At 40.6% G+C, this 27,191-nt stretch overlaps 1 protein-coding gene and 1 non-coding gene across 2 annotated transcripts in view; both read right to left on the reverse strand.

Annotated features, from left to right (window-relative positions):
• Positions 1-16,181, reverse strand: part of UBE2V2 (ubiquitin conjugating enzyme E2 V2) — a 30,584-nt gene extending 14,403 nt beyond the window's left edge. The window contains exon 1 of the mRNA XM_037379402.1: positions 16,051-16,181. Coding sequence (XP_037235299.1) covers positions 16,051-16,066 — 16 coding nt within the window. The 5' untranslated portion in view covers positions 16,067-16,181. The remainder of the gene's footprint in view (positions 1-16,050) is intronic.
• Positions 16,182-21,040: 4,859 nt separating this feature from the next.
• TRNAA-AGC lies at positions 21,041-21,113 on the reverse strand. The gene has a single exon. It is a non-coding gene; the product is annotated as a tRNA-Ala (tRNA).
• Positions 21,114-27,191: the final 6,078 nt, after the last annotated feature.

The raw sequence follows: 27,191 nt of genomic DNA on the forward strand, positions 1-27,191 counted from the left end.
TGCTCACAGCCGGGGGAGAAGACATTCTATGCCTTCTCCCAAAACTATGTTGCTCTTGCACTTAACAGGCTCCTCTATTATCCACTTTGGCACACTAATTTAGCAAAAAGACGTCTTTTTTCTTCAGGCAAAAGTGAAATCCAACCAGTTAATCAAATTTACTCAGAAAGCAAGATCAACAAATGCCAGAGCTGACTGCTGTGTCTTTCAGTGCCTTCCTTTGCAAAACCATGGATGCGGATAAGGGAGCTTTATGTAGCAAAAAGCCATTGGACTGGCTCAGTTCTATCATAAAATTGTACACAACACACTGAACTATAGGAGATGACAGCTGTTAGAAAATAACAACCCTTCATGACTGTCTTGTGTTCATCACATTTTTTCCACTGCATTGTCTGTGCTCACTAGATCCCCTAACTGCCCAAGGGGAGCAGTGAAGGGCTTCTAAATTATTTTCTAAAGGTTTCTGATCTGCTCTAAAAAGAGACAAAACTATCTGACAGCAAATGCCATGCTCCTCACACTAACATTCCTATCAGTGCTAGAACTATGTAGCAAAACGCTACTCTGTATTTAAGAGTCAACACACCTGGTGTTTAAAAAAAAAAAAAGCCCACAAAACCCACACCACACCACCCTACTGAGATTCCAACCCATTAAAAACACTCCCAGAAAAAAATAAATGTTAGTTTTCAAAACTGCATGAAAGTTATGTTCAAACAGGTTCCCTTTCAGAAAGTTACACAATCCTACAACATTTGAGTTGGGGTGACCAGAAATGATTGTATAAATCAAGATAAAACTACCATTTTGTAAGAGTACTTCTATATTTAAGGTACTTAGTTCACTTCTGCAAACATATTCTATTCCTTTATTTATGAGTTCCTAAGAAATGTGCAAGATCTTTCTGTGGTGGGTTGACCTTGGCTGGATGCCAGGTGCCCACCAAGCTACTGTGTCACTCCCCTCCTCAGCAGAACAGGGGCAGGTGGAGAAAATGGGAAAAAAAACCACAACCTTGTGGGTCAAGACAAACACAGTTTAATGCAGCACTAGCAAAGGTTGCATGCGTGGAAGAAAAGGAAAACAAAAGATGTTATTCTCTACTTCCCATCAGCAGGCATGGGGATGCCCGGGAAGGCGGACTTTAGTACACATAGCGGTTGCTCTGGAAGACAAACATTGTAAATAATGAATGCCCCCCCTTCCTCCTCCTTTCTCTTAACTTTATGTCTGAGCAGACATCATATGGTGTGGAATAGCCCTTTGGTCACTTTGGGTCAGCTGTCCTGGCTATGTCCCCTCCTGAGATCTTGCCCACCCCCAGCCTGCTGGTGAGGATGGGGGGAAGGTTGGGCAGACAACCCTGATGCTGTGCGAGCGCTGCTCAGCAGTAGCCAAGACACTGGTGCGTTATCACCACCTTTCCAGCTACCAACACAAGCGCAGCACTAGGAGGGTGCTATGGTCCTCAGCCAGACCCAACACACTTTCTTTAATGCAATTCTGTATTTAAAATTTGGACCACCTCTCCCAGATACCCTGATCAGTCAACAGACGTCAGAGGGGCAGAACAACAAGCTGTGCACATCTTAACTATAAATGTCTACTAGAGCTTTTTGCAACAAAGGATTACCAGATCACTATTTCCTAGCTTGGAAAAAAAAACAAAAAAAAACAAACCACCAAACAAAAACACACCAAAAAGACCCCACTAAACTGCTTCTATTGCCCTGGCATACATGATTAACATTTTATCCTCAATACTTCAATTGAAGTCACTACTGAATGCTTTATTGGAAAACCACTGTTGATAAAATTTCTGGTGACATGGAATACTTTAAAAATTAACACAGTGGATAAAAAAAACAACCCTTACCTTTATAATTACAGTCCTAGAAACTACCAGCAAAATGACATAAATACTAATGCCGTTCTGAGCATTCCCTCATGCACTTTTGCCTTGGTCATGCTATATAACCTTCACACAATACAAGTCTACCTAGCTTGAAGAACAAAACAAGCGTGTAAGATTGGGCTTTCTTTCCACTAAAACAACTGCAAGAACTTCTACCTATCAGGTAATGACAGTCTGGATCTTTTGGAAATTAAGGTTGCAAGTATAAAGTAAAAAATTCTTGTTCTTCCCACCACTTCAAATATTCTAGAAGGCACAACCTAAGTTGTATGTTAATGGTGCATACACTTGCAGTTGTCTCTAATTGAGGCAATACATAAAATATTTGCTAAAAAAACTTTGAAATACTCCTTCATGGAATCTGAATATTTCATTTACAGAACTTGGACAATGAAACAACATCTTTCTGTTCTAGTTTGCAGCTCTTCAGAAATAGGAAATCACAGAAACTACCCCCATTCTTCAGCGGACTACCAGACCTCAGGTGTACCTTCTGGAACAAACTGGCAATTGAGAGAAATGCATCTAGCCTTTTACCACCATGGGCCTGCCAAATACTGTTCTCCCCAGTTCCACTTCCTGATGGGACCACTAACCAGCTTCAGACAAGTGCAGACAGGTTGTTTTAGTTCCCTGTAACAGGCATCCATCAGCTAAAACCTCTCAGTTCCAAGTGAAGGGGATTAAAGCAGTCAGGAGTTTTTATCACTGGCTGAGCTGTAGGACTGGTAAACTCCACTCAGTAGGCTGTGACTAACCACTAGGTACAGCATTGCATCCAGCATAGCTGTTTGCAATGATAGACTAAGGGTCTCCATGTGAAAATATAGCTGGGTTCATAAAGATTAAAAAACAAAATAAAAGCAACCTCACCCCCAACCTCTTTTCAGTTTCTCTGGAAAGCTTACCTCACTATGGATTTTACTCAAGAATACCTCCCAACCCCCCAGAACCATACACAGGAACTGTCAAACACTATCTACCAAGTTTTCACAAAGAGTTGAAGTAAACGTATTTCACCTAAAACAAACAACACCCAGTCATGCTTACATATACCAATGGGCTTTAATTTAGAAGTTTAAGCATGAAACTGGACTACAGAAACTGGTAGCTATTAGATATTCATTAAATTAACAGTGAATTTAATACCTTGGAACAATGAGAGAAGAATAAAGTCAGAATTAGTAAATAAATTAAGCAGGAGAGTCTACTTTCATACATATGCAGCTACTTCAGACATCACATTCTAAACTATTAATAGAAGCAAGCAGCAAGCAGTACACTATCCCACAGCACACATTAGAAGTTTCAGCTACACTTTCATCCAGAATATCTATAACCTGAAAAAACACCGGGGGGGGGGGGGGGAGCAGAGAGAGGAAAAAAAAAAGGGGGGGGGGGGGGGAGGAGGAAATCTTCAGTATCCTTTAGTAGCACAAACAACTTTCCAGCCAACTCCCCTTTATTGCTCCAGTGATGGACCTGCTTTTGCTACTATGTCAAGACACAGTTCCACAGCTGGCAATGCCAGATCACCCACTAGTACAGAGATTTAATCAGCATCAAGACAGAACACACAACCGCACTTATGTCAAATTTGACAGAGCACACTGGCTATAATAAATCACATTTTTAAACAGTTCACATGGACATACTCCTTCAAATACAGCTGGGAGTCCAAGCTACCTGCACATCAAATGATTCTTTACTGTGTAATAGGCAAGAGTGGGATAACCTACACTCTGCTCTTCTCCCTGCTGCTTGTAAGAGGGAGCCATAAACCTGATTTTTCATAGATTGGCTCACAACCTGAAGTGTGAGGTTTTTTGTTACATCCCAAACTATTTTTTATAATAATTGTCTATTACAGCATCATTGTTTAACCCCAGCTGGTAATTAAGTACCACGCAGCCGCTCGCTCACTCCCCCCTCACCCAGAGGGAAGGGGAGGAGAGTTGGAAAGGAAAGTAAAACTTGAGGGCTGAGGTAACAATTTAATAGTTGAAATAGAATGAAAACGAAAGAACAATAATAACAGTTATGACAATAACAGTTATAATGAAAAAGGGAAGGGAAAGAATAAAATCCAGAGGGAAAGGAAGAAGGAACACGTGGTGCACAATGCAGCTGCTCACCACCCGCTGACTGATGCCCAGCCAGTGCCCGAGCAACGACCTGCCTGCCCCGGCCAGCCCCCGGGTATATACACCAGGCAGGGCGTCCCATGGTATGGAATGCCGCCTTGGCTAGGTCAGGTCAGCTGTCCTGGCTGTGTCCCCTCCCCATTCCTTGTGCCTCTCCAGCCTCTTTGCTAGCAAGGCCTGAGGAACTGAAAAGTCTCACATCAAAGCCAAAACAAAGTACCATACTAGCTCCTTAAGAAGATAATTAACTCCATCCCAGCTGAAACCAGGACGTATAGTATCAATACCAACATTCAGTTTCTCTTAAAAACTCCCTTACCTCTTGGCTTCAATCACTCCTGGAAGTTACACCCGTACCAGGAGCCTTTTACCATAGTTACACCAGCATACCCCATACTACCAGCACACTCCCCAAAACCACCATAAAAACAAACTTTAATACAGACCCAAGAACAATTATATCAATAAATTACACATTAACAAGCTAGGATACTGTCAGGGATACTGTTCTTCTTCGTTAAAAGAGCTATGTCAGGAAAAGTCTGTAGCAGAAACGATTTTGAATGAATGAGTTACCTTTTGCTCACTGACGTTCAGCTAACAGAAACTGAAAAAAAGATATGTATAGCATGGTAACAAAAAGAAAAGCTCTCAAATCCCATTTAACAGCTTCAGGCTGGCAGAAAAATTAGTGTTTTTTAATGACAGGGAAAGGAAGAGGGATGTCAGCCTTGCAAATTCAAAGCCACAACACAATTTCTCCTGGGGCAAGGAAAGGAAGAAATAAAAAAATCCAAAGAGAAACACAGAAAATAACAGGTTCCTTTCAGCCTGAACAATTCAGAAGGCATCTTGCCCTTGACAAAAGAAAGCAAGAAACTGAAATACTGTACTAACAACAAAAACACACCATACACCCACAAAAAGAGCATAAAACAACCAAAACCTTAAACAGGCCCTGAAATGGGCAATACACAAAAGAGAGAGGGAAGACAGCAAGGGCATGTGAAATGCTAACATATTCTAAAAAGATATTCCTGTGGAATTAAGTTTTTGGAAGACATTGTTCTCTGAAAAAAACTACTTTTTAAAAAACATCATCTATACTTTTGTTTGCCAGTTACCCTGCTGATATCACATACTCTTTTGCCTAGCAAAATACTCTGTGAATATGCATACAAAAAATGGGTGACTTACTATTGGGAACCTACTGTCAATAAGTATTACCAGGTTTACTGTAATTATATGGTAATTACCTGAGGTTGATCACAGTAACCTGGCTCCAAAAAACAGAAGTATTTCTAGTAACCTGCCTATTAATGAAGTTGGACACAGGAATTTTGCCTACAAAAGAACTCCATCACTACCGTTAGTAGTGGAATGCAGCAATTCAATAGTAAACCACACTTTTTTTGTTTTAAATCAGAAACGTTACTACACACATAGTAAAAGCACAGTTTCCAATAATGATAAAAACATGATTCTTCAAGGCAAATAGACATTTTCAGTGAAAAGCAATACGTGTTCTTCCAGTAACTACAAAAGCATTCAGCTGCTGCTGTGGAACTCAATCTCCTCAACCATGCACTACCGAATGTACAGTGAGCCCACACTGAGAAAACCGTACCTTCTTTAAAAGGGTTTGATACATCTTGATATTTCTGTTAATTGAAACTTCTGCTCTCTTAGAATTACAGGTACGTTCCACTTCTTTGAACTGTTTTCCAACCAAGTTTCAATGTACTTCAGTAAAACTCAAATCCATAATTCTATATATCAGTAGTATTCATAAAGCTACATTTACTATACGCTATTTTTTCTACATGGCCCATACACATTGATCAGGATGGCGAATAAGGTACTAAGCAATTCTAGCATGTATGGATGAAACAGCCATATAATGCAAGTATAATATTTTCCACAGAATCATTCTAGTCATCACTGACTTAGTCACATAAAACCAAGTAGATGCATCTCTATCAGTGATAAAAGAATACAGGACTTTATTAAAGCTACTCAGTACAGACAGATGATACCAGAAGAAAACAGAAAACAGAGACCCCAGAGCACTCTGTGCTTCCAAAATTAATCACGCACAACCCCTCAAAAACAACAGTGATCTTGAATGCTTTCTGCCCCATTTTGCTGAAGTATGCATTGTGTCAGATCAATTGAATAGCATCTTATTACTACTGTCCACAACTGGCAAAGCTGTAGGCAACAGCAATACAGGTTTGCAGGCTCATGAGGACTAACCTAAGATTACCTGTGGAAAATTTCTAGGAATAGAAGTTCAACAAAAACAGGTCTGACATAATCATGTAAAAATCCATTTCCATTATTTATCCCAAAAGAAACAAAACAAGACAACTAACTATAGGAATTAGTAAGAAAAGAGATGAGTAGCAGTAAATTTTCACAGCTCAAGTAAACAGCTGTACATCAATGAACACATATAGAACAAATTTATTCAATGTGTTCAATGTTTATCATAATTTGGATTATATTATTACTATCATAATAATTATTAATTTGGAGCCAGTTTTGCTATAATCCTAAATGTTAGAAAATTATCATCTTGCATGAATTAAAGAAATTGCCTGTACTCAGCAGAGCTTCTAAGAAGTGAATGGGCTATTCTGCTTCTTTTCAGGACTTACGTTTTTACACATATATAACATGATAAATTTGATTATGTAACTGGTTAACTTCTTTTGCCTTTTACAATATTTAAAAATTAAAGAAAAATAAAGCACACGTTGGAAGACTTCACGGAGGTGGTGCAATTCTAGGAAGCACACTGAAGGTAAAGTTTGCATTTCATCAGTTTTGGGTTTTTTTCTTATGAAGACATACCACTTGCTGAGGAACATTTCTTGGCAGGAGCCAAGAAACAGTCATAGCAGTGTGGAAGTTACAAACTTTCATCTTAATACTTACCTTTTAGTTAAAGCTATATACATATAACTAAAGTAATATTCCTTTACAGAATTACATTGGTGGTAATCTCTATTTATTTCACATAAGTGAAATTATACATTTGTTAGTCCAACAGACACAGTTCTGAACTAAAGTTAGGCTGCATGAAAACAACTTTGATAGGGATTTCCTTTATATTTTAATCTAGTCACAGCCATAAACATTCTATATATAGCTTATGAGAAACTATGTTAATACAGCAGAAGCTTCAGTCATTTATTGCAATCTAGCATGCACATTTTGGCAGAGGGAAAAAGGTCCAGAGGGCTGAAGGGGTATTTATATCTTTAGGGTAGGGCACAAAGACTAGTGTTTAAAAAAAAGCAGTAATTTCACCGAAGACGGAACACAGATTTACAGAAGCAGGTATTTTTACTTTTACTTTCAAATTCATTATGCATATTCATAACATGAAGACATTGTCAGTTATGTACCAGCAGTAATACTTGAAAATTATGAATTCTAAATAGAATGACAGTTGCATGTTGACCTGGGTTTTTGGTAGTAGTTCTAGTTGCCCTGTGTTAAAATTTGCGTTCAATACAACTTAAGCTGCTTCATGTCATACTTTTGAGTTCAGCTGCCAAATACAGCACAACAGGTCCTCAAAGGAAAAGAGCTTACTTTATACTTGCATGTTTAGGGGGCAGGCAGACTACCAACTCAGAAAGGAAAGGCCATAAGCACATGTACGGCCCACTACCCATCAGCTCCCACTTTTGAGGCTGAGCCCACCTCAGAAGCACATGGTGCTATCCAGTCCTCTACCTTTCACATACATCCTACCAGGGGCATTCACAAAACAGAGGTGGCCAGCTTCATAAGGAAGGAGAGGTAATAATACCACTTTGCCTTACAAGGCCCCAACCTACATTTAATTCAAAACAAAAAGAAAGAAGTGTACTTAAGACACCAGCAAATCATAATAAAGCTTTTAATATATGAACAATATTAAAGTTTATATAGTTTGAGGGGTGGGAAGTAATTTTTATAGATTTAGGCATTAGTAGTTGGGATGTCATGAACATGCATCTGATTTACTAACACATTAAAATGGCTTAAACCACAAATCTTGATGCAGGAATAAAAGATCTCAGCATAACAAAACTGCAAAAGTGACATCAGTTAATTCAATGTGTTTCAGTTGCTGTTGTTTCCACACTAAGGATGCCAAGACCTCAAATTTGACTCTCCAGCAGAGTGAGCATTCCAAGTGTATAACTTCATAACTTCAAATAACTGCAATTCTAGGTTTTATTAATTATATTTGTAAATGTGAGACATTACTAACAGAACAAATAGCTCTATTATCAAGGCATCCTCACCTAAGTCCTCCCCCCCTTCCTTTATCCTGCCTCTTGGATAACCAGAAGGAAGTGAACTAATTGCTCCTAGTAATTTTGAGTTCTACCAATTCTGTTCCATAATGCATCAGATTATTTACTGAAGGCAGCCTTTTAGACAGGACTCTTCCTGTGATGGTCAACAGCCTCCAGGATCTGTTTAGTTTTTACTCACTTCTAACCACGCTCATGGCCACTCCTCTCTCACCTCCTTCCCTGCTCCCCACTGTCACCTCTTTTGTCTTACCCTTCTCAGAAAAGCAGCAGAGGGAAATGCAGCTGCCATTAACTATCTGACTCATCAGAGCTGTTCCACCCGTTGACCAGCATCCACGGAGAAGCTCTTTCTCACAAATACAAAACTAGCACAGAATCAGAAAAACATGCTATCTCTCATTACCAAAGTTCATGCCTCACTGAAAACCTCCATTCCTCATCTCCTGCAGTCCAACTTCCAAATGACCTCTTCACTCTTCTGATTTTTTATGCAGCAATACCCTAAACATTCTAAAGTTGTATAAGGTACACCAGTAATGAAGTGTAAGAGCCAAAACGTGTATGTCAGTAAGCATTAGCACATAGAGTAGTTAAGACTGGATACATGCACACATAGAATATAGTCCAAATCTGAGAGAGATTCCAATTGGACTAACTTTGCAAGCAAAGATGCAACACTTAGTTTGTTTCACTCTGCCTCTGCATTTTCATGCAAATAAGATCATCTTGAGTACAGTTGCAGGCATGGAATTACTAATTAATGGTCATAAAAATTGCACTAATGAAGAAGCTTGCTCCACTACAGACACAAATGTTGTTAGACTATGGAACAGTGAAGGCATAAGCAAGTTCAGTAAAAAAACCTACCAAACAACCCAAAAAAAATCCACAAAAAAAGCTCCCACAGAACAAGTTTTAAGTAATTAAAATACCTCCACCGAAAAGATCCTCAAAAAATAGTTATCACACCAACACAAAACTATACTATAAACCCACTCACTAAACCACACTGCAGTTCCAAAAGAAAGTTTGTGTAAATTGCTTAAAATTCATTTCAGAAATTTGCACCAATATTAAGGGCATAAATTCACTAGTCTATACTATATCTAAGGATAATTTCATTGTTACAAACAAGACCATTGCTAACTCAAGAGTTTAGTTATATCAGACACCGCATGTCCAGTTGTGCCTAACCATAAGAAAAACCATACAGGAATTAAACAGTTAAACAGCTCCTCAAATGACATCCAAGCAGTTTTGGTGAAGGGTGGAAATGCACAGGCTGACTTCGGTTTAAAAGTTAACTCCTTATAGGCAACCTTTATATGTGAATGAAACATAAATGAGATATTAAATGGTTCAACTGTCTTCCCATATGCTTTAGTATATGAAATGCTAGATTATGAATTGTGATAATTAGCAAAAAAACTGAGAATTTTATTACTATTTCAATTTTGTACAAAACAATTGAAGCAGGAAACCAGTAAAGAGGGTTTAGAAAATATATCCATCATTTCAGAAACCACCAGGAATATTAATTGTGATTTAATAGTCTAAGGAATCAAGATTTTATCAGGCAAATCTTTCCAATTTCTCTTGTCAGAAGCTTAAAAAAATACAAAACACCAAACTTGTCCAGTACAAATTAACCCCACTAGTAAAAACATAAAAGCTATATAAAGCTAAAAAAGCTAAAGTAAAGGTGTAAGCACATAGGCTCAATCTCTGAAAGTTTTATTTTAAACCTGAGATTGTGTTGGCAGAGAGGAAAAAGGATTTCAAATACATAGTTTTTAAGCTATCTTTTAAAGTATGATGACGTAAGATATATTTTTTTTTCAGATAAAGGGACAGCAATGGGAGACTAGAGGAACCCAGCAGAGGGCAATATCTAGTCATGAAATGGCTTTCACTGGGTCTGCTTTAACAGTAAGAATGTAATGTGTGACCCAGATAACAAGAGTAGCATCAAGGACTTAGTTTAGCAAAGCTGTAAAGCTGTCTAAAACGGGTTATGTCATTGATTAGCAAACAGTTGTTCTAATATTTGCATGAAGGTCCTTTCCAACATGACTCAGCATGCACCCACCCACAGGCCAAAACAGAGATTCTTTATCTATATCAAATAACTAACACGATCCATTGTTATTCTTTCAGTTATACCCATAAGCGTATGTACATCAGCAATTTTACCAATCACCATGTATTTAGTAAAAAGAACTGCCATTAAGTTATTTTCCCACATTATTTTTATGACAGTCATATTTTAGCTTGCTATCCTCTATAAGCTGTGGTACTCAAAAGTTCAAATTACTTAATATTTACACAAACATATATTCTACTTCAGTAAGAAGAAAAATCTTAGAAGTTTTTCAAGGAAGAAATTGTAAGTTATATGAATAAAACTGGACATTTTACTAAGACTGTGTTGGTATCCTGAGTAAAGGACACTCACTATTTTTACATGTATTGGAAAAATGTTTTTGATTTACTCAAGCAAACTGCAAACACACAACTATCCAGTTACGAATAGTCACAAATGCACGGAAAGGAGGTGATTTTTCTTTGTGCAGTTTAAATGTCTAATGCAACATTTTTTAAAAAAAAGGAGATACTGAGTCTGTCTAGATGTTAGACATCTTTTTTTAAAAAACCTAGTTTAAGCTTCCCATCCTTCTGAAATAAAAGAATTAATTTAGAGCTTAGAATTCTAAGTGTTGAAGGTTCCATTTGTTCCAAAATGCTAACTAGAAATGATTTAGTTACATACTTAAAGCACCACAGATTTTCAAAAAGGCTGTAAAACAGAAGCTCATGTTATTCAGAACCAGTTTGACAGCTTCACAGTCATAGGGTTTTGTACTGATTTTATTCAAAGTAGTATTTGAATTATATCTCATCAGTGTCTTCCAAATGACAAATACAAAGAAAAACACTCTTTCGGGCAGGATAGCATGTAGCAAAACCCTTCTGAGTACAGCTTAAATCAAGACCATTTTGAATGCTTTCCCCACAGCACCTTCTTGTCTCTCCACAATCTGTGCTGAGGCTTTCACAAGCTAATTGAGACAGCAAGGCAACAAAACCTAAGTGACATGAGTAGCTGAAGCTGATCTAGGACTTTTCATAAAGTTTTGGTCAGGATGAAATACAAGCTACAGTCTTATGAAAAAACACGTAAGAGCAGGGAGACAGGGGAGGAAAGGTCTGTCAATAAAATGAAGCTGAACACTTTCACAGCACGTACTTAACACTGCCTTTAAGAAAGTTTTCCATAAGGCAAAACACAAACACTTAACAAATACGCATGTACTTCAACTCCACCAACTACTCAAAAGACCTGGAAATCCAGCTCTCTCACATGAGAAGCCTTCTCGTCCATGCTTAGATTTATGGTCCATCTACCTCCAACTGCTGAAACTGTGTGTGTTTTATCTATATTCAGGCTAAAATTTTCCAAGTATGTACAAAATAGTTTAGATAATGGGCTTATGCTTGATAACATCCTTGAATTTCAAACAAGCTCTTAAAACAAATAGAAGATTACAAAGTAGGCCACTTTTTTATCTCAGAAGGAAGGTGTTTAGCCTGTGTGGCAGAAAGACCTAAGTTGGGGCTTGTATTTAGAGACAGAGTTGTAAAATACCAGCAACAAAGACAGGAAAATGGTACAGGTAAAGCTCGGAGAAGAAACAAGAGTATCCTGCCTATTGCAAAGAACTGATGGTCTATAGGTAGTTTAAAAGTCATTTAGAAGCCAGATTGTTCTCAACCCAGCTGAAGCACATCTAAATTATTTGTGGTTTGCCAAGATGTTTTTAAGCAGGCAGAACAATCACAGTAGCAATTCCTTGTGCATAGGACAGGATGGAAAAATGCCCCACACAGAGTGCTTGCTGCCTCACAGAATACAGTATTTTACTTCTTTTGTTTTGTCTGATTACTTGCAGCTTCAAGAAGCCTGTGCTTACAGAGCTAACTTTATAAATACACGGAACAAACTTGAAGGAGTGTAAAATCCTAACAGCTTTTAAACTGACTTATTGGACAGGTTCTGGATAAGTGAACAATGTGACAGAAGCATAATAGAGAAAAGGGGAGAAGTAATACAGTCCTGAAGGTAAACTATACTAGATAAAAAACAGACAATTTTCCTCCACATGTTAAAAAAAAAACAAACCAACCACCTCACAAGTGAGGAAACAGGCATCCAACAGGTCAGAGGTGAAGAGAAGCCTACCTGTGCAGTTTAACACACAAGTTTTCTAGATACAAACCTTAAGTTATACCAACTCCTATATGGAAAAAACAGTCTTTAAAACATTACTTATACATTCTACTTATGAATAAATTCCTTTATTACTCCTCTGAATGGCTCTTAATATCTAGGAGTTTCCACACAGGTTATGGTGATCCATCAATCCCTATCCCACTAAGCACAGAACAGACAGACATCAGCTTGATTTGGAATGGAGAAGAGTTGCTAAGGATTTAGGGGCAAGTATTACAAAACCTTATCTCACATTACAGAATCTTTTTGAATGGAGGATTTGGGGTGGGGGGGTGGGGGGAGCTTTCAAACCAAACAAGAAGAAAAACCCCAATCCCCAGGAAAAATACAGTTAGTCCTTGCTTCATAACTCAGGGAGTTAGGCTGAACACACTCAAGGCCATTTCTAGCCCCTCATTTTTAATATCAGCCTCTTTACAGCTGCATTCATGCACACTCAGAACCGCTTTTACCACCACTAAATGTTTGCAAACAGAAGTGAAAATCAAAGTTAAGAAAACAAGGCACTGACATAGAGCACTGTGCCATTTCTATTCAAAGAATGAATCCTATATAAATTCAAAGGAAAAGATCTTTTTCATGGGCAACGAAAGTCACACGAAGAAGCCAATTCACCCTTAGAGAACAGAATAGCTGGAAACGAGAAGTATGGATTTTACAGAAAAAAAATACTTGTTTGGGATCTAACTGCACTCCTTTAAAGACAGTAAAAGCACTTTCAAAAAAGGTTGCTTGTGACTACAAGCTGACTGTAGGTCAGTTGATTTCCACCCCCACCCCCCCCTCAAGTACACAGTTTCAGCAAACGGAGGGGAGTTTGCCTTAATTTAGCCCTATTCACCCTCCCCTAAGCTCTTGAAGCCCTCAGTTGACAGGGAAGGAGATAAAAGCTTTAGCAGCCCATAGTTAGAGGAAAGTATTAGACACTGCTGCCTTAATTCTCATCTTTTCACACATAAGTTCTAACTGCTTAGTGACACGATCACTGAATTTTAGAAGACATTAGTATTTTAGATAGGTATATCTATATCCTATACACATACGGTAATTTTAAGTAAAACCCAAATTATGGAAATGCAGAAATTAACTTCTGAATTAACTCCTTTTAATGATGTTACTGATCTGTCTCTCAAGTTACACAAGAGATTTAAAATGGCATGCTTTGGTAAAATTTCTTTTAACCTGAAACTATGCTTAATTACATCTTCTGCTCTGTATTCTCAAAAGAGATTAACACAATGAATCTCCAGGTAACCAATATAAAAATCAGCTAATTATATCAAAAATAGCTGTTTCTCTTCTTTAAAAAAATTTACTTGTTTCTCCCCAGAGCTCCAGCAGTAGCTACACAAACAACCTAGGTCCAGCTTCAAGCAGATGGAGTTGCAATATTGGAAGATGAATCAAACTGCAGCTTACAAATGTCCCATTTCCAGGACATACATATTTACATGTAAAATTAGACAATATAGGAGATTTTAGAAAGCAGGTAAGATACTTATTCAACAATAATACAACACTGACATACACAGTTTCTTTAGCACACATTAAAAAACAGCTACTTTCAAACTAAATTATTTGTTGTTAAAGGCACGTATTTTTTTACATGATTTTTCAAAGAACTAGTGAGCCCAGGAAAGGAATTTCTGGGATGAAACTGAGACAGTTGACCTTAGTAAAAGTTTTGCTGTTGACTTCCTCAGGGCTAGCATTTCATTCCTGGCCTTCATGTAACCAAAACATTCTTTTTTTCTGAAATAAACAAGGATCAAGTTGAACTATAGCAAGAGCAGATTACATTCATAGAGCTAGGTAGAGTTAAATGTTATGTCTATAGCAAATCATTCCCTTCCCTCCTCCACAAAATACTGTAACACAGCTTCCTGGCAAGAGCAGTTCTTCTTGGCGAAGTCTTAAAAATCTGAATTCCTGCATACTATGTGGAAAGAACAAACCAAACAGACACATACACACACACGTCTGTGCATATAGCCATAAAAAGCCATCAGTACTTTCTCCACATGAGAAACTTCAGTTTCTCCAACATATCCATTCTAGTTCAGTTTATCATAGGCAATAACGTATCTTTCTGGACTGCTCTTTCAGAGTTGCAAGAGCTGCTCTATGCCCCAAAGTTTGTTGTAACTTTACCAAATTCCACTCTCTAAATCCCACACCCCCAAAGTTATGTTACCAAGTGCAGAGGACTCTCCCACCCCAAAAAAATCTGCCCAAGTTCTCCTTACAGAATCAGCAGTAAGGTACCACAATCAGCTTCAATACAAAGAAGTTTCTTCTGTTTTGCTATAATCTCAATCCCTCCATGATCCAGTGGATTGGGAGCAGAAATAAATCAGTGGTCCACATTCAGCCTAGACTGACCACTGAGGTAATTTCATTCCTCTGTGCTGAACTCTGTCAATCCCACTTACAAAGTTTCAGGGGTAAAAGAAGGGGAAAAAAGGCCCTGAAGACTTCAGCTTTTTGTATGGGGAAAGGTCTTTTTATATTTCAAGCCCCTCATGAAACTGAGGCAGTATAATTGTGCTTCTTAAACTTCTGCATTTAGTACCTGAAGCAATATTCTTGTCCCTTTCTTTGCCACCACCTTCAACAATATTCTGCCATGCAAATGCTCAACACGGGCTTTACTGGTTACTGATATGGGAATCCTGGTACGACTTACAGCTCTTTGCCTTTCTGTTTGCCTATAAGAGAGACCCTTTGGCTCCAATGACTGTCTAGCAAGACACAGCAAGATGCTTCATCGCTCTTCCCCACCATGCTGCAGTAACCACCAAACTGAAGTACCTTTGCTCCAAAACACAACACAGGCCCGACTCCTTTTCCCCTGCATCAACATGGGAAATAGCCAATCTTTATTTTAGACACTGCTGCCCCACAACTCGTATACTTACCAGATGGTACACTGGGACAAATCTTTGGTACAAATCTTTTTCCTCCATCACTTTTACCAGGCTAGCAACATCTCCTCCCTTCCCTGTATGCACACGCATCGACTCAATCCTGTCTCTCAGCAGACAGTCTTCTCTTCCAGCACCCCACCACTTTCATTACAGAACCAGAGCCCTTTCTCTCACCATTCACGCCTCGGGCCAGGCTCTCACTGGGCTGTCGCTGCCCTACAGACGGGAGGGCCCGCGTCTAGAGCGCACCCTGGCCCGGCTCCCCCGCAGCTCCCCTTCTGCCCCTGTCAGAAGATAACTCCTACCCGCTCCGGTCGCTCCCCTCAGAGGCAGCTCGCCCCCCACCCCCCGAGAAAGGAGACCCCCCCCCGGCCCTTGCCGGGCCACCTCCCGAGCACGAGCCCAACGCTCCGCTCTCCCGCCCCAGGCCCACCGGGCCCCCCTCACAGACCTGTGGATCCAGCCATCTTGTCCAAACCCCCCCGCACCGGTCCGGGCCTGCACGCGATGCGCGTCACTTCCGCTTGACGCACCCCGTCACTTCCCACAGGGCAACCGCAGCTCCGGAGCGCGGAAGCGCGCGCGGGAAAGGGACGGGGCGGGAGAGCGCACGAGCGTCGGGGGCGGGACCAAGGCGAGGGGGCGGAGCTAGAGGGGCCGATGGGGCGGGCCCAACCGCCAGCCTCCTGCGCGGCCGCCCAGCGGCGCTGTCCCGCCAAGCCTTGGGCCCCCGAGCCGCCCCGCGGCGGTCTGGCCGCTCCCGTGTCACCGTGTAAGGCAGCCGGGCTTAGCTTTGCAACTGCGTGGTCTGTGTCAGTGCAGTCACCACGGCGAGATCGCTGAACAGCCCTGGCTGTGTCGTTTTATGCCAAGAGGGAAAGAGTCGTTTACAACTTAGGGTCGCTGAGGAGACCCCCGTGTAGGTAGCTAGTGAAACAAACCTGGATCCTCCTGGGACTCTCCATACAAGGGAAGCAAATTAAGCTTGAGTGATCGGTCAGCTGTGACTATAGGGTCGACTATTGTTTGAGACCCCTTAGAAGACTGTGATACCTGCAAGGAGCATGCGCGACGCTTCATTAACATAGTACCGCCTAGTAAATGAATATGTATGATTTTCCGGGAAACGTAACGCGGAAACATACGTGTGGACTATATCATTTCGGTTGAACGAAACCTACGGCATGCGCGTTAGGTGGGGCGATCCCCCGCGCATCCAGCGCTGCAGTAAAGGAACGCCTGCTTCTTAATGCTACACTGCCATTAAGGAGTTTTCTTATTTCCGATTTCGGTGGCTCACGGGAGTCAACGCCGAGCTTCCCCCCGCCCTACCCAGGAACCATCCCTGCAGGCCGGCACCGCGCCCGGGTCTCGCCGGCAGCTGCCAACCGGCACCTCCCGTGCGGGAAGCGGCGGGCCGGGCCCGTGGGGGCAGCGGGCGCCCGGGGCAGCTGGCGGGCGCCTGGCACAGAGCCAGCGCCGGCAGCCACCGAGTGGGAGCAGCCGCCGCAGGCTCCGTGACGTTGCAGCGAGGACTCAGCCTGAGCACTGGGCTGCCGCTAGCAGCAGCTTCTCACAGAAACGACTGTCCCCCACACACCTCACTAACGAGCGACGACACCCGTAGGCTGTTCTTAACATCGTATTTTATGAATAGACTTCATTATTTGCTTTACAGTTTATACAAAGAGAGCCTTAAAATCATTTACAGATTCTTCTGGTAGGGATCGACAAGCAAGGTTGCAAAATATTTTTCCCTCCGGCTAACCTGAAACACCTCCACCAACGAGGAGTCACTACCACCCTTGCACAAACAAGTCTGCCTCCCTTCATTTTTCCTTTGTTAGTTTCTTACGGATCAAATGGCGTGGTTGCTGTCTGTGCGTACATAAAAATGAAAAATCTACTATAGCTTTTAACTCTGCCATTGATTTCCATTTCCCTTTATAAAGTTACTGGCTTTGACTAGATTTCTGTAACAAATAAAACAGGAGTTTCAATATTTACACCAACAGAATTAGAAGTAAGCTTTCCAAGTATTTAGTGAAACTGTTTCTGAAGCTGCATTTTAATGCTCTGTGGAGCTTTCTGCTGTCACAAGCTGACTGCAGGGATTCCCTTCTGTGGCCTGTTTCAGTCTTTCTTTTAGTGAAAACAGCTGGGATACCGACAAGAAAGTCACAATATTTGAAGATTTTTCTCTGCTACTATAACATAACTGTAGAAAATATTGTGGACTTGAACAGAAAAAGAAAAGCTGTGAGTTGTCCCTTTTTTCCTATTCTTTGTGATTATCAAGAGCAAGTGCAAAAGGGGTATCAGAGACTGCTACACAAGCCTGGTGTAATTACCACCACAGTGGTAATCCTGAATGTAGTCAGGAGAAGCAAAATATATTTATTTCCCCAGCTGGTGCTTATACTTGCAGTAACACTAGAACCTGCCTGTCTCCAAGGCCAGAAAGGGGCACTACAGCCACCCAGTGCCCAGGTCCTCATTTCTTCAAGATTCATCCTTCTTTTTTGGATGATCCTATGCTAACAATGAATAATAAACCTGCATATCTTCTGAGACACGACAAAAATGTAGTTGTGGGCTTACCAAACAAAAGCCAACTTGCATTCCTTGAGTCTGTGAAAGCACACAGCAGACTCCACAGTCCATCCATGCCTACACTCATCTACCGACTGTAGAACTTGCTTATGTTTAGCAGGAACAAGTTATTTCAATAGTAACTGCAACCACAGGAAATAAAGACAAAACAGGGGCCAAAAGGTAAAAAAAGTATCAGGTCACCGGCCTAGGTGAGGAACCCCCTGTGCTGAACAGCTATTTTCTTTCGCTCTTCTGCTGCTACTTTATTTATATGTTTAATTTTTTTTATTTTTATTATATTTTTATTATGTTTATTTAAATTTTTATTTTATTTTATATGTTATTATATATAATATATAAAAATAATAATATAAAAATATACAAATATTTTTAATTTAATATAAATTATAAAACTATAAAAATATACAATATTTAATTAATAATAATATATTATTATTTATTTATCATATTATTATATATATTATTTATTATTATATATATGGCACTTTACTTGAGGCGGTGGTGGTGGTTTACAACACTGGACTTGAGAGGAAAAATACATGACAACTAGAAGCTGAACACATTCAAAGGTGCAATTTCCTTCTCTTCCAAACAGTCGAGTGCTTACACCCAGTAACGAAGTCACCTCTCACTCTCTTCAAGAGTTCTTTCTCCTTTGACCAAGTAAATATAACTTGGTCAAAATAGGGTAATGGTAATCACTACAGCAAAAGCCTTTTACAAACTTCGTTGTAAAGTATCATATAGCACCCCTTATAAGAAAGCTTAGAAATGAAGTGTGCTTAGCTTAGAAAACCAATGTACTACAATCTTTATTTAAAAGGAGCGTTTCACGGAACTGAGGTTTTTGAGTGCAGGTTCTACAAATGGTCTCTTGCTGTAAAACACTGTCTGACTCTGAAGTTGCCAGATGATGGTCCCCGAACTCCACCCCCACCCAGAAAGATTTTCTAAGTAATACTTGGAACAAAGTATTGATACAAGTAAGGAGAAATTATTCCCCTTTCTCAGAACACAGCAAACACAGAGGATAACAGTATCTTCCAGCAAGTTTAGTACAAACAAATGCTTTTTCACAGAATGAGTAACTAACTTGTATAACTCATTGAAGCACAATATTACAGAGGACATAGTCTGTGTGAATGGCAATAGCAACAAAAATCAATCAAAGCTTCAAATCAATCAAATTCCCACATAGTTCTTTACAAAGAGTGTCTCTATGCAACTTATGACTCAGAAAGTGCAGGCAGAATCAGAGTAGTCACTCCTTTGACACAAGGCTCTGGAAGCTGTATAGACATCATCAGGTAATTTCCTCCCACAGGTAGTGCTTTTGGGGTCTAGGACCCTTGCTCCTCTCAATCCAGTAAATTCTACACAAGATAGTTTAACCTAAAAAGTAAGGACATAAAACCATCACATGGAATGAGAAAAAGCTTTTCCTTCTATTCATATCATGGTGCGTTTACAAGCCCCAAGAGACAGACGAGCTCCACTGTAGGAAGCTGGGCATAAATGTAACAGTCATTAGTCTAGACAGCTTACAGCCAGAAGCCATAGCTCTGAGGGTCATTGCAGAGTGCCTCTGTACACAGCCCCACTGAATTCTCTCATTTCATCAGTGCACAACTTGCATCTGATTAGCTGACAAAGAGCAACATTACTCATCCTCTTTGAAGGACAGAAAATGTCAGGTATTGAGCAATAATAGAAACATAGAAGCAATAATAATTCACATTGAAAACTACGGTAAGAGTCTCATTCCAAGCAAATGGATATGTAAATCTTTACCTAAGCCCAGAGAGAACTGAGGACCATAACATTTTTCTCTCCAATAGGCTTCATTTTAACAAGCATCTAGCAGTCAAAGTCTCAGTAACTCTTTTCTCTCCAATATGTGGTGAATACAAAAGAAATAAGCAAATTCAGTTTCTATCCCATCCATCCAGAGGTTAATATCTTTCTTGTCATGGCATGGCAGATTCTCCAAGCTCCCCTACTTTCTCCACAGGTGCTATCTGCACACCTATGCAGCACAGTATCTCCTCCTTCCTTAACCTGAAACCCAATTCACAGGTTTTGTTTCCCGATTTCTGTTTCATATGGGTACACCCAAGATCCTGATTGCATGAATTCACTGTATTTATAGGAAGTACACCGTACTTGTTTCCTCATGCTGCCTCAACCTGGAAGTACAAGCAAATACCTGAGTGAGCAAGCAAGAAAATCAAATTAGAATTTTTAAAAAATCTCATAAGACTTAAAATGCGCAAGCACAGATTTACATAGAAGAGGAAACTTCCATGACATTTCACAGATGCGAAAACTTATGAGCAAAGGACACAACCTTGCTACCAGAAGTAGCAGTTATATTCTAGCCCACTGTTTCTAATAAATAGCCTAAACAACCAAAGTATAACAAAAATAACAAACATTACAGCAGAAATACAAAATTTTGTTCATTGTACACCAAACTATAATATCAAACACAAATTTAACTAATGAATCAAACCATAAACCAAAGATTTAAGGGCATATTTCCAAAATCCATCACTTATTTTTCTCTATAATTTGTTCATCTCATTTATTATTGTATTAAAATGCTAGTAAGTTTTGTTACGTCATGCAAAGATGGTATTTTTTTCTCCCTGTATGCAAAAGATCAAACATGATTTGGAAAAAAAAATTAAATATTTAATACCTTAACATTTTTAGAATACAATTATTTAAGGTTTCTTTACCCCATCATACAAGAAAAATCAAGAGTAAATATTTTTAAAAGCTGCGGGTTATTTTATAAATAGTTAAATGTTCAAAACATACACTGGAGAATGCGGGCATCGATCCCGCTACCTCTCGCATGCTAAGCGAGCGCTCTACCATTTGAGCTAATTCCCCACCTGAAAAAAAATGCTTTGAAACTTTTAGTTATACATGCTACACTTATCGAGCATTATAACGCAATTATGTGTGTTGATATTGTCTCTTGCTGAGTCATTCTTGCTACTTGCCAACAACTGACTGCAACTCACAGCTGGAATCATGCGATACATCTTTTATCACATACACTACCAGAATAATCTTATTCGTCTCTTTTATAACACAAGTCTTTGTTGTTTAGCTGTTTTCATACAAGAGGCTCTCCAAAAGACCGAGTTATTTACATGAAACTGGATTTGTTATTGAAAAAAGCCCCAACTTTTATGGAACAACTGTTCCAAACTCAAGAAGGAAACCCATGTTCTTTCTGATTTTCAAGGCATACACACAAAAAAACTGCTTTGGGAAATGTTTAATGAGAGGAAAATACTATGTTCTTCATTGAAACAGTTTTCCAATCAAATCTTATATATATATATATGCGTGTGTATATAGATATACACACACACATCCTTTTGGAAGGTATCTGGGGTGACAGTCAAGTGAAATTAAAACATATCTGTAGTTTCCTTATTTAGTACCTTATTTTTCTGATTTATTACCTCACCAAATGCACTTCCCAGTAATTAATAATTACTTTTAACAGCCTTAAAATACTGACTTTCTGAAAAATGAACACATCCAGGCATGACAAATGCTTGCATGACTTGACACAGAGCATAAAGCCTATATCGTAGACAGGGAACATAATGATGCATGGTAACAGACCTTTCACATTTTAATTTTCATCTTTACTTGCCGACGGCAAGTAATTAACTCAAAACGTAGATCTAGAGAGAGAGTTATCTATTACTACTGCTAGCTCAATTGATACACTTGGTAAAAGCTTTCGATTGCACAAGTCCTCCTTCCCACCCACCCTAACCACTAGCCCCACCGGCGCCCCGGCCCGCCCCGGCCCGCCACACCGGGTACGCACCGCTACGGGAGCAGCGCTGGCACAAGCGCTCGCCCCGGCAAGCGGCGCTGACCCCGCGGCAGCAGAGCCCCCGCCGCGCCGCCAGGGGGCAGCCAGGGGAGGCCGGCCAGCTCCGCTCCCCGCCGGTCCGGGCGGGCCCCCGCCCCGCTACGGCACCTCGCCCGCCACCGGGCCTCGGGCATCCCTCCTGCGGCTGTGCCCCCTCACGGACCTGCCCCACGGCCTCGTCGTCTGCCGCTCTACGCCTGCATTTGCTTCTCCGGTCCCTCAGAACGACCCTCCCGTTCCACATACTCTCGCCCTCGGTATTCCCGACTCCCCCTGCCACCCGCCCCCCACCCTCTTCCATCCCTTCCCCCCCCCAGCTCCGGCTGCTGCTCCCTTCCCCGAACCCAGCACACAACCCGAAGCACAGGTGAAAGGGGGGGGTGACCAAGGAGTCCGGAGAGGGGCCGGAGAGCTCTCAGCACAGCCTCAAACTGGAGCTGCTGGAGTTTGCACGTGCATGCAGTTCATCAACCCAGGTTTTTCAAGCTCAACCAAACCCAGGCTGAGTTCCAGTTTACATCTTCCCCCTACTTACTACTATAACAACAGAAGTCTCTCCAGCATCTCCTGGAAACATAAGCTTGCTACCGTGTATAGTGATGCAGCCAGCAAGAGGAGCAGGGACTATGCTTCTCTAAACTCCTCCGACCCCTACAAACTCTGCCTGATCAGACCCAGCAGCACGCACTTACCCTTCTCCGTAAGCTCCATGTACTCTTGCACATACAACCAAATTACATAGCTCATAGTCTACCACATGGCGACATTCTGACTGCTGCTTAAACATCTTCATTTACAGGTTAGATTGCTCTTGTGGTGTGCCAGCACTACAGTGGACAACGACTCTGCTAGAAGTTAGGCCCCATTCCTCACTCCACAGCAGAACAGGAGGTGTTACTCACCCATCGAGTCTAAGTCAGGCTAAGAGGAAATACTCAAACCAGAGTGTGAGTGGAGGCATTGCCACCTGAACCGGTTTCTAACTGGCCTGGCATGTTTTCACATCATCTTACTGGCTTCTGGTGACGCTCAGTCTGCTGGTTGATGCACATTAGCCCTAACACGTGACGGATGGCTTGGAGCTACTCTGCATGCACATTTGTTTGTTCCTGGAGCTGGATTCTTTGGCAGGTGACAACACATAGCAGGAATAACTGCAAGTAACCCACTGTGTTTCCTCTGTGTGGCCGTATTCACTCAGTGCTTGACAAGCTTCAGCACTGATGCGCTACAGGTTTCTTGATGGTGCCAGCCACAAGAAAAATAGGAAGGAGAAGAAAGAAAAATGGTGCGCATAAGAAAAACATAGTTGTCAGCTCTAAGAGCATGAATGGTAGAAGTGAGAGTAGTAATTTGAAATAAAGCTGCTGTGGATTTATGGCCATCTGTAAGTTTAAGCTACGTTAGATGCTTCTTTTTTTTTTTATTAAAGCTAGTCCTGCCAGAGTTCAAACCAAGACTTTTTTGACAAGAAATGAACAACTGTGTATAGGGGTTTTTATGTCTGTAGAATGTTTTAAAGGTTAAAACCAGCATGAAATTGATGTCTTTGTATCACCTGAGATGTAAGGTGGTATCTTTGACATATAAATAATTAAATTTTCTATGGCAGCTGCTAGAACATGCACAGACACTTCAGCAGGTTTTCTGTGTTGAAAACGGCAGGTGGAAAACATTACAGTTTTCTGTGTCTCAAAACCTCCTTGTCCTTTCTGAAAGTTTTGATCTAAAACAATTGATCAACTACTGGTAATAAAACTTAAGGAGACCCTTGGAAGGCATCATCAACTGCACATAACCATCAAATCAGACTTGCATGAAAAAATTCAACCCAGAAGTGAAGTCTTTGGGTGGTTATGAGGAAAGATACAAAAGCCACAACCCTATTTCTCACTTGGGGAAGCCTTCTTATCACAAGCATTTCATTTGTAATAGATACTGTTGATACAAAATCCATCTGAAGTAACTTTTTTTCCATGTGATCTCATTTATGCAGAATCAACCACCTTTGGACTCTGATCTGGGCCTGATAGCACCTGCTTACTTGATCATCTATAGGAATTTAAGAGTGAGGTAGCTAGCCAACTAACTATTCCATAGCAAAGGACAATTATTTTTAGCAGTGATAACAAAGAGCGTATTTAGACCAGGCATTCCTGAATAACTTCATGGTTGGGTATTGTTATTCTAAAATAAAAGGGATTTAAAAAAAACCCTACACTTTTAGTTTTTATCTTCAGAAAAGATAAAGCTTTCCTCACAGAAAGGTGTTTAGAGATAGCTACTATCAATTCAAGTGCTGCTATAATCTAAAAACGACTGGTAAACAATTCAAAGTCTTAACTGATTTTATTTCAGGTTGTCTATTGCATTAGTATTTTTTTCATAACCTTTTATTGATTTGAGAAGTGTTGAAGTAGCTTTAATTTTACTAAAGACATTTAGCAAAGGGAGCACTCATGAGCTACAGAAATGCTTTTACCATCAGAAAAGTATCTCAGCTCTTGCTGAAAGAAATTCTTGAATGCCCATTTTTCCTTAAGTTGTGGTTTGGTTTTTTTTTTTAGGAAAAAGATCTAGCAATATGCAAAGGTTATAAATGTACAGTAGATGTGTTATTGTCAAGACTTCACAGACCCTAAGGAGCTGAGGAATAAAGGCGCATGCTGGAGCGGCTTAGCTTACACGATTTCACCAAGCCTGCTAGCAGGAAAAATCAAAGGTGGTTTTCCCATCTTGTAATAAAACCTGCCAGCAGTTAACCTGATGTTTTGTGTCAAAGGTTCAGAGGCTAAGATTTTTTTTGTAAGACAAGAGAAGCTTGTATAGTTGCAAATGAGCCTGAAGTTCTGTAGTCTCTTTAAGGAAAAAAAAAATAATATGGAGTGACAGAGAAATATACATATCCAAGATATTTAAAGGTCATACCCTCAAGTGCTAGAAACTACCAGGAATTTGGTTGTAAGATAAGAATTCTGTTCTCCTTAAACACAGATCAATATATGTATTTTTAAATTTTCTTCCAACCACCACCCTCAAAGCAAAGCCTAAAAAGACACACAAGCATAAACCCAATTATGAATTTACATTCTGAAAAAACACCAAGGTTCATTTAAAGGCATACGCACTCAGCTGTTACGCACATAGCTTACAGCCATCACGTGGGGAAATCTAGGACAACACCAGCTTTTCCCAATACCACCTTCTCCCCTCGACGATACGGAAGACAAGGCTGGCACCGGGCAGCTCCGCAGGGCACACCCAAGGCGGCCGCCCGGCTCACCGCACGGGCCAGGCTTTGCTTCTGAAGACTGACCCGCCATCCCAGCCACAGCTTCAAGGACTAGGAGACCCAGCTACAGCACTTCCCTGTTCATCCCACGACAAGTCTTCCAGCGCAACCTGTCCGCCGCGCCATCTGTACCTGAAGGAAAAAAGCGGGGCGAGCGGCCGCGGGCGGGTGGCAGGGCGGGAACCTGAGGGGCGGCGGCGCCGTGTGGGGTTTGTCAGGGCTGAGACCGTCAAAAGACGAAGTCGGCGGTGGAGGTTTGGTTGCGGCATTTTACTCAGGGGTTTATCGAGTCGTTGCGGTTGGCTTTACTGGGCCTCGCGAAATCTGGTTTTACAGGCGCGGGGGTGCTTGCTTGAAGGAGGAGATGCAGGGAGTGGTGCTACTGCTCGTCAGGGGAGCGAGTGACTTTGTAGGTTTTTCTGGGGCATGTCCTACTGCTGTGCTGTGCTGCCAGGACTCAGGCGCCAGCTCTGCTTCAATCACTCTCAACATGTGCCACAACACCAATTCTACATTGTATTAGTAAAAATATCATAAATTATGTTTTCTTTCACTTCTGATACAGTTCAGCCAAGAGTTCGCTCAGGGTGTACTGTTAAGCCCAAGAGAAAAGTGGAAGAATTGAATCAGAGGATAAAATGGGCTGAAGAACTTGCTGAAGTGGGTGCTGATTTAAACTTAGTGTGGTTTTAATCCAGCTTGGTTGTGACGTTTTTGTGCCATACCTGTGTTCAGAGTACACTGTAAGCAGGTGGCTTTATCAGTGAACACATCTCTTCTAGTGGCACATCTGTTCTAGTTCTAAAATGACTGTACAGTATGGTGGTGTATAAGTACGGAAAAACCCACAACTCCTGAATTTTCATATGGACCTAAGCAATCAGATGCTAAACATACACTGAACTTTAGTGAGTTCTGTGTACCTTAAGCCGCTGGTCCTTGAACACTGCATCCAAGTATATTTTTCAGATCATTCTATATAACCAATTCCTTGGGGTTTTTTACTGGTTGTTTTGTTTGTTTGTTTGCATGAGGTTATTGTTCTTAAAGCTGCTTTTATTATTCTGGAGAAATTCTCATTTAGTGAGTGGATAGCTTTAGTAAATCCACAGGATACAGGAATCTTAATCTTCTTAAATCTTCTAAATTAGGAAAATCTTCATCACTTTCCTCCCTGTTAACTTTTGCACCAAAAGTGAAAGACAGATAAAAATCCAAAAGATAAAGAAATTGTCCTGTGTTTTGTGGAAATCCATGGCTCAGAAGAGCCACTAAAGCAACATGAGGAGCGTACTGTATGTGCTGTTAAGGGATAGCTGATTAGCCAAATGTAACCAGCACACATTGTCTCCTTTGCGGAATTGTAGGGGATGTAGAGAAAATTGGAATTGTTACAGTGGTGATTTAGAAGAAAGGTTGCAGATCCATTGGAATTCAGGTGTAGTCAATCTTACAGCTTCTGTAACAACTTATTATTATTATTAAACTGTTTGGAAGGAGTAGCTGAAGCTGGATAGTATGTAAAATTAATAATACATTTTTTCTGTACTGTCATCTTAGTTCAAGGAGGGCATTGTACATGAGTCCTATGATGTTGAAACTTTTTTGAAACCCCCGTTAGGCTTGTAGAGATGTCAGGTGTTCCAGAAAAATGGAAGTAATTTGTGACGTGTAAGTTGAGTCTAGCCATTTTCCTAGAAGAGAAACCTAAATGCATAATCATATTAATATATGACTTACTATTTCCCCATCTGAAAACAGAATGAAATCTTTGTGA

This window comes from Falco rusticolus, chromosome 3 (genome assembly GCF_015220075.1).
Source record: "Falco rusticolus isolate bFalRus1 chromosome 3, bFalRus1.pri, whole genome shotgun sequence".
NCBI lineage: Eukaryota > Metazoa > Chordata > Aves > Falconiformes > Falconidae > Falco > Falco rusticolus.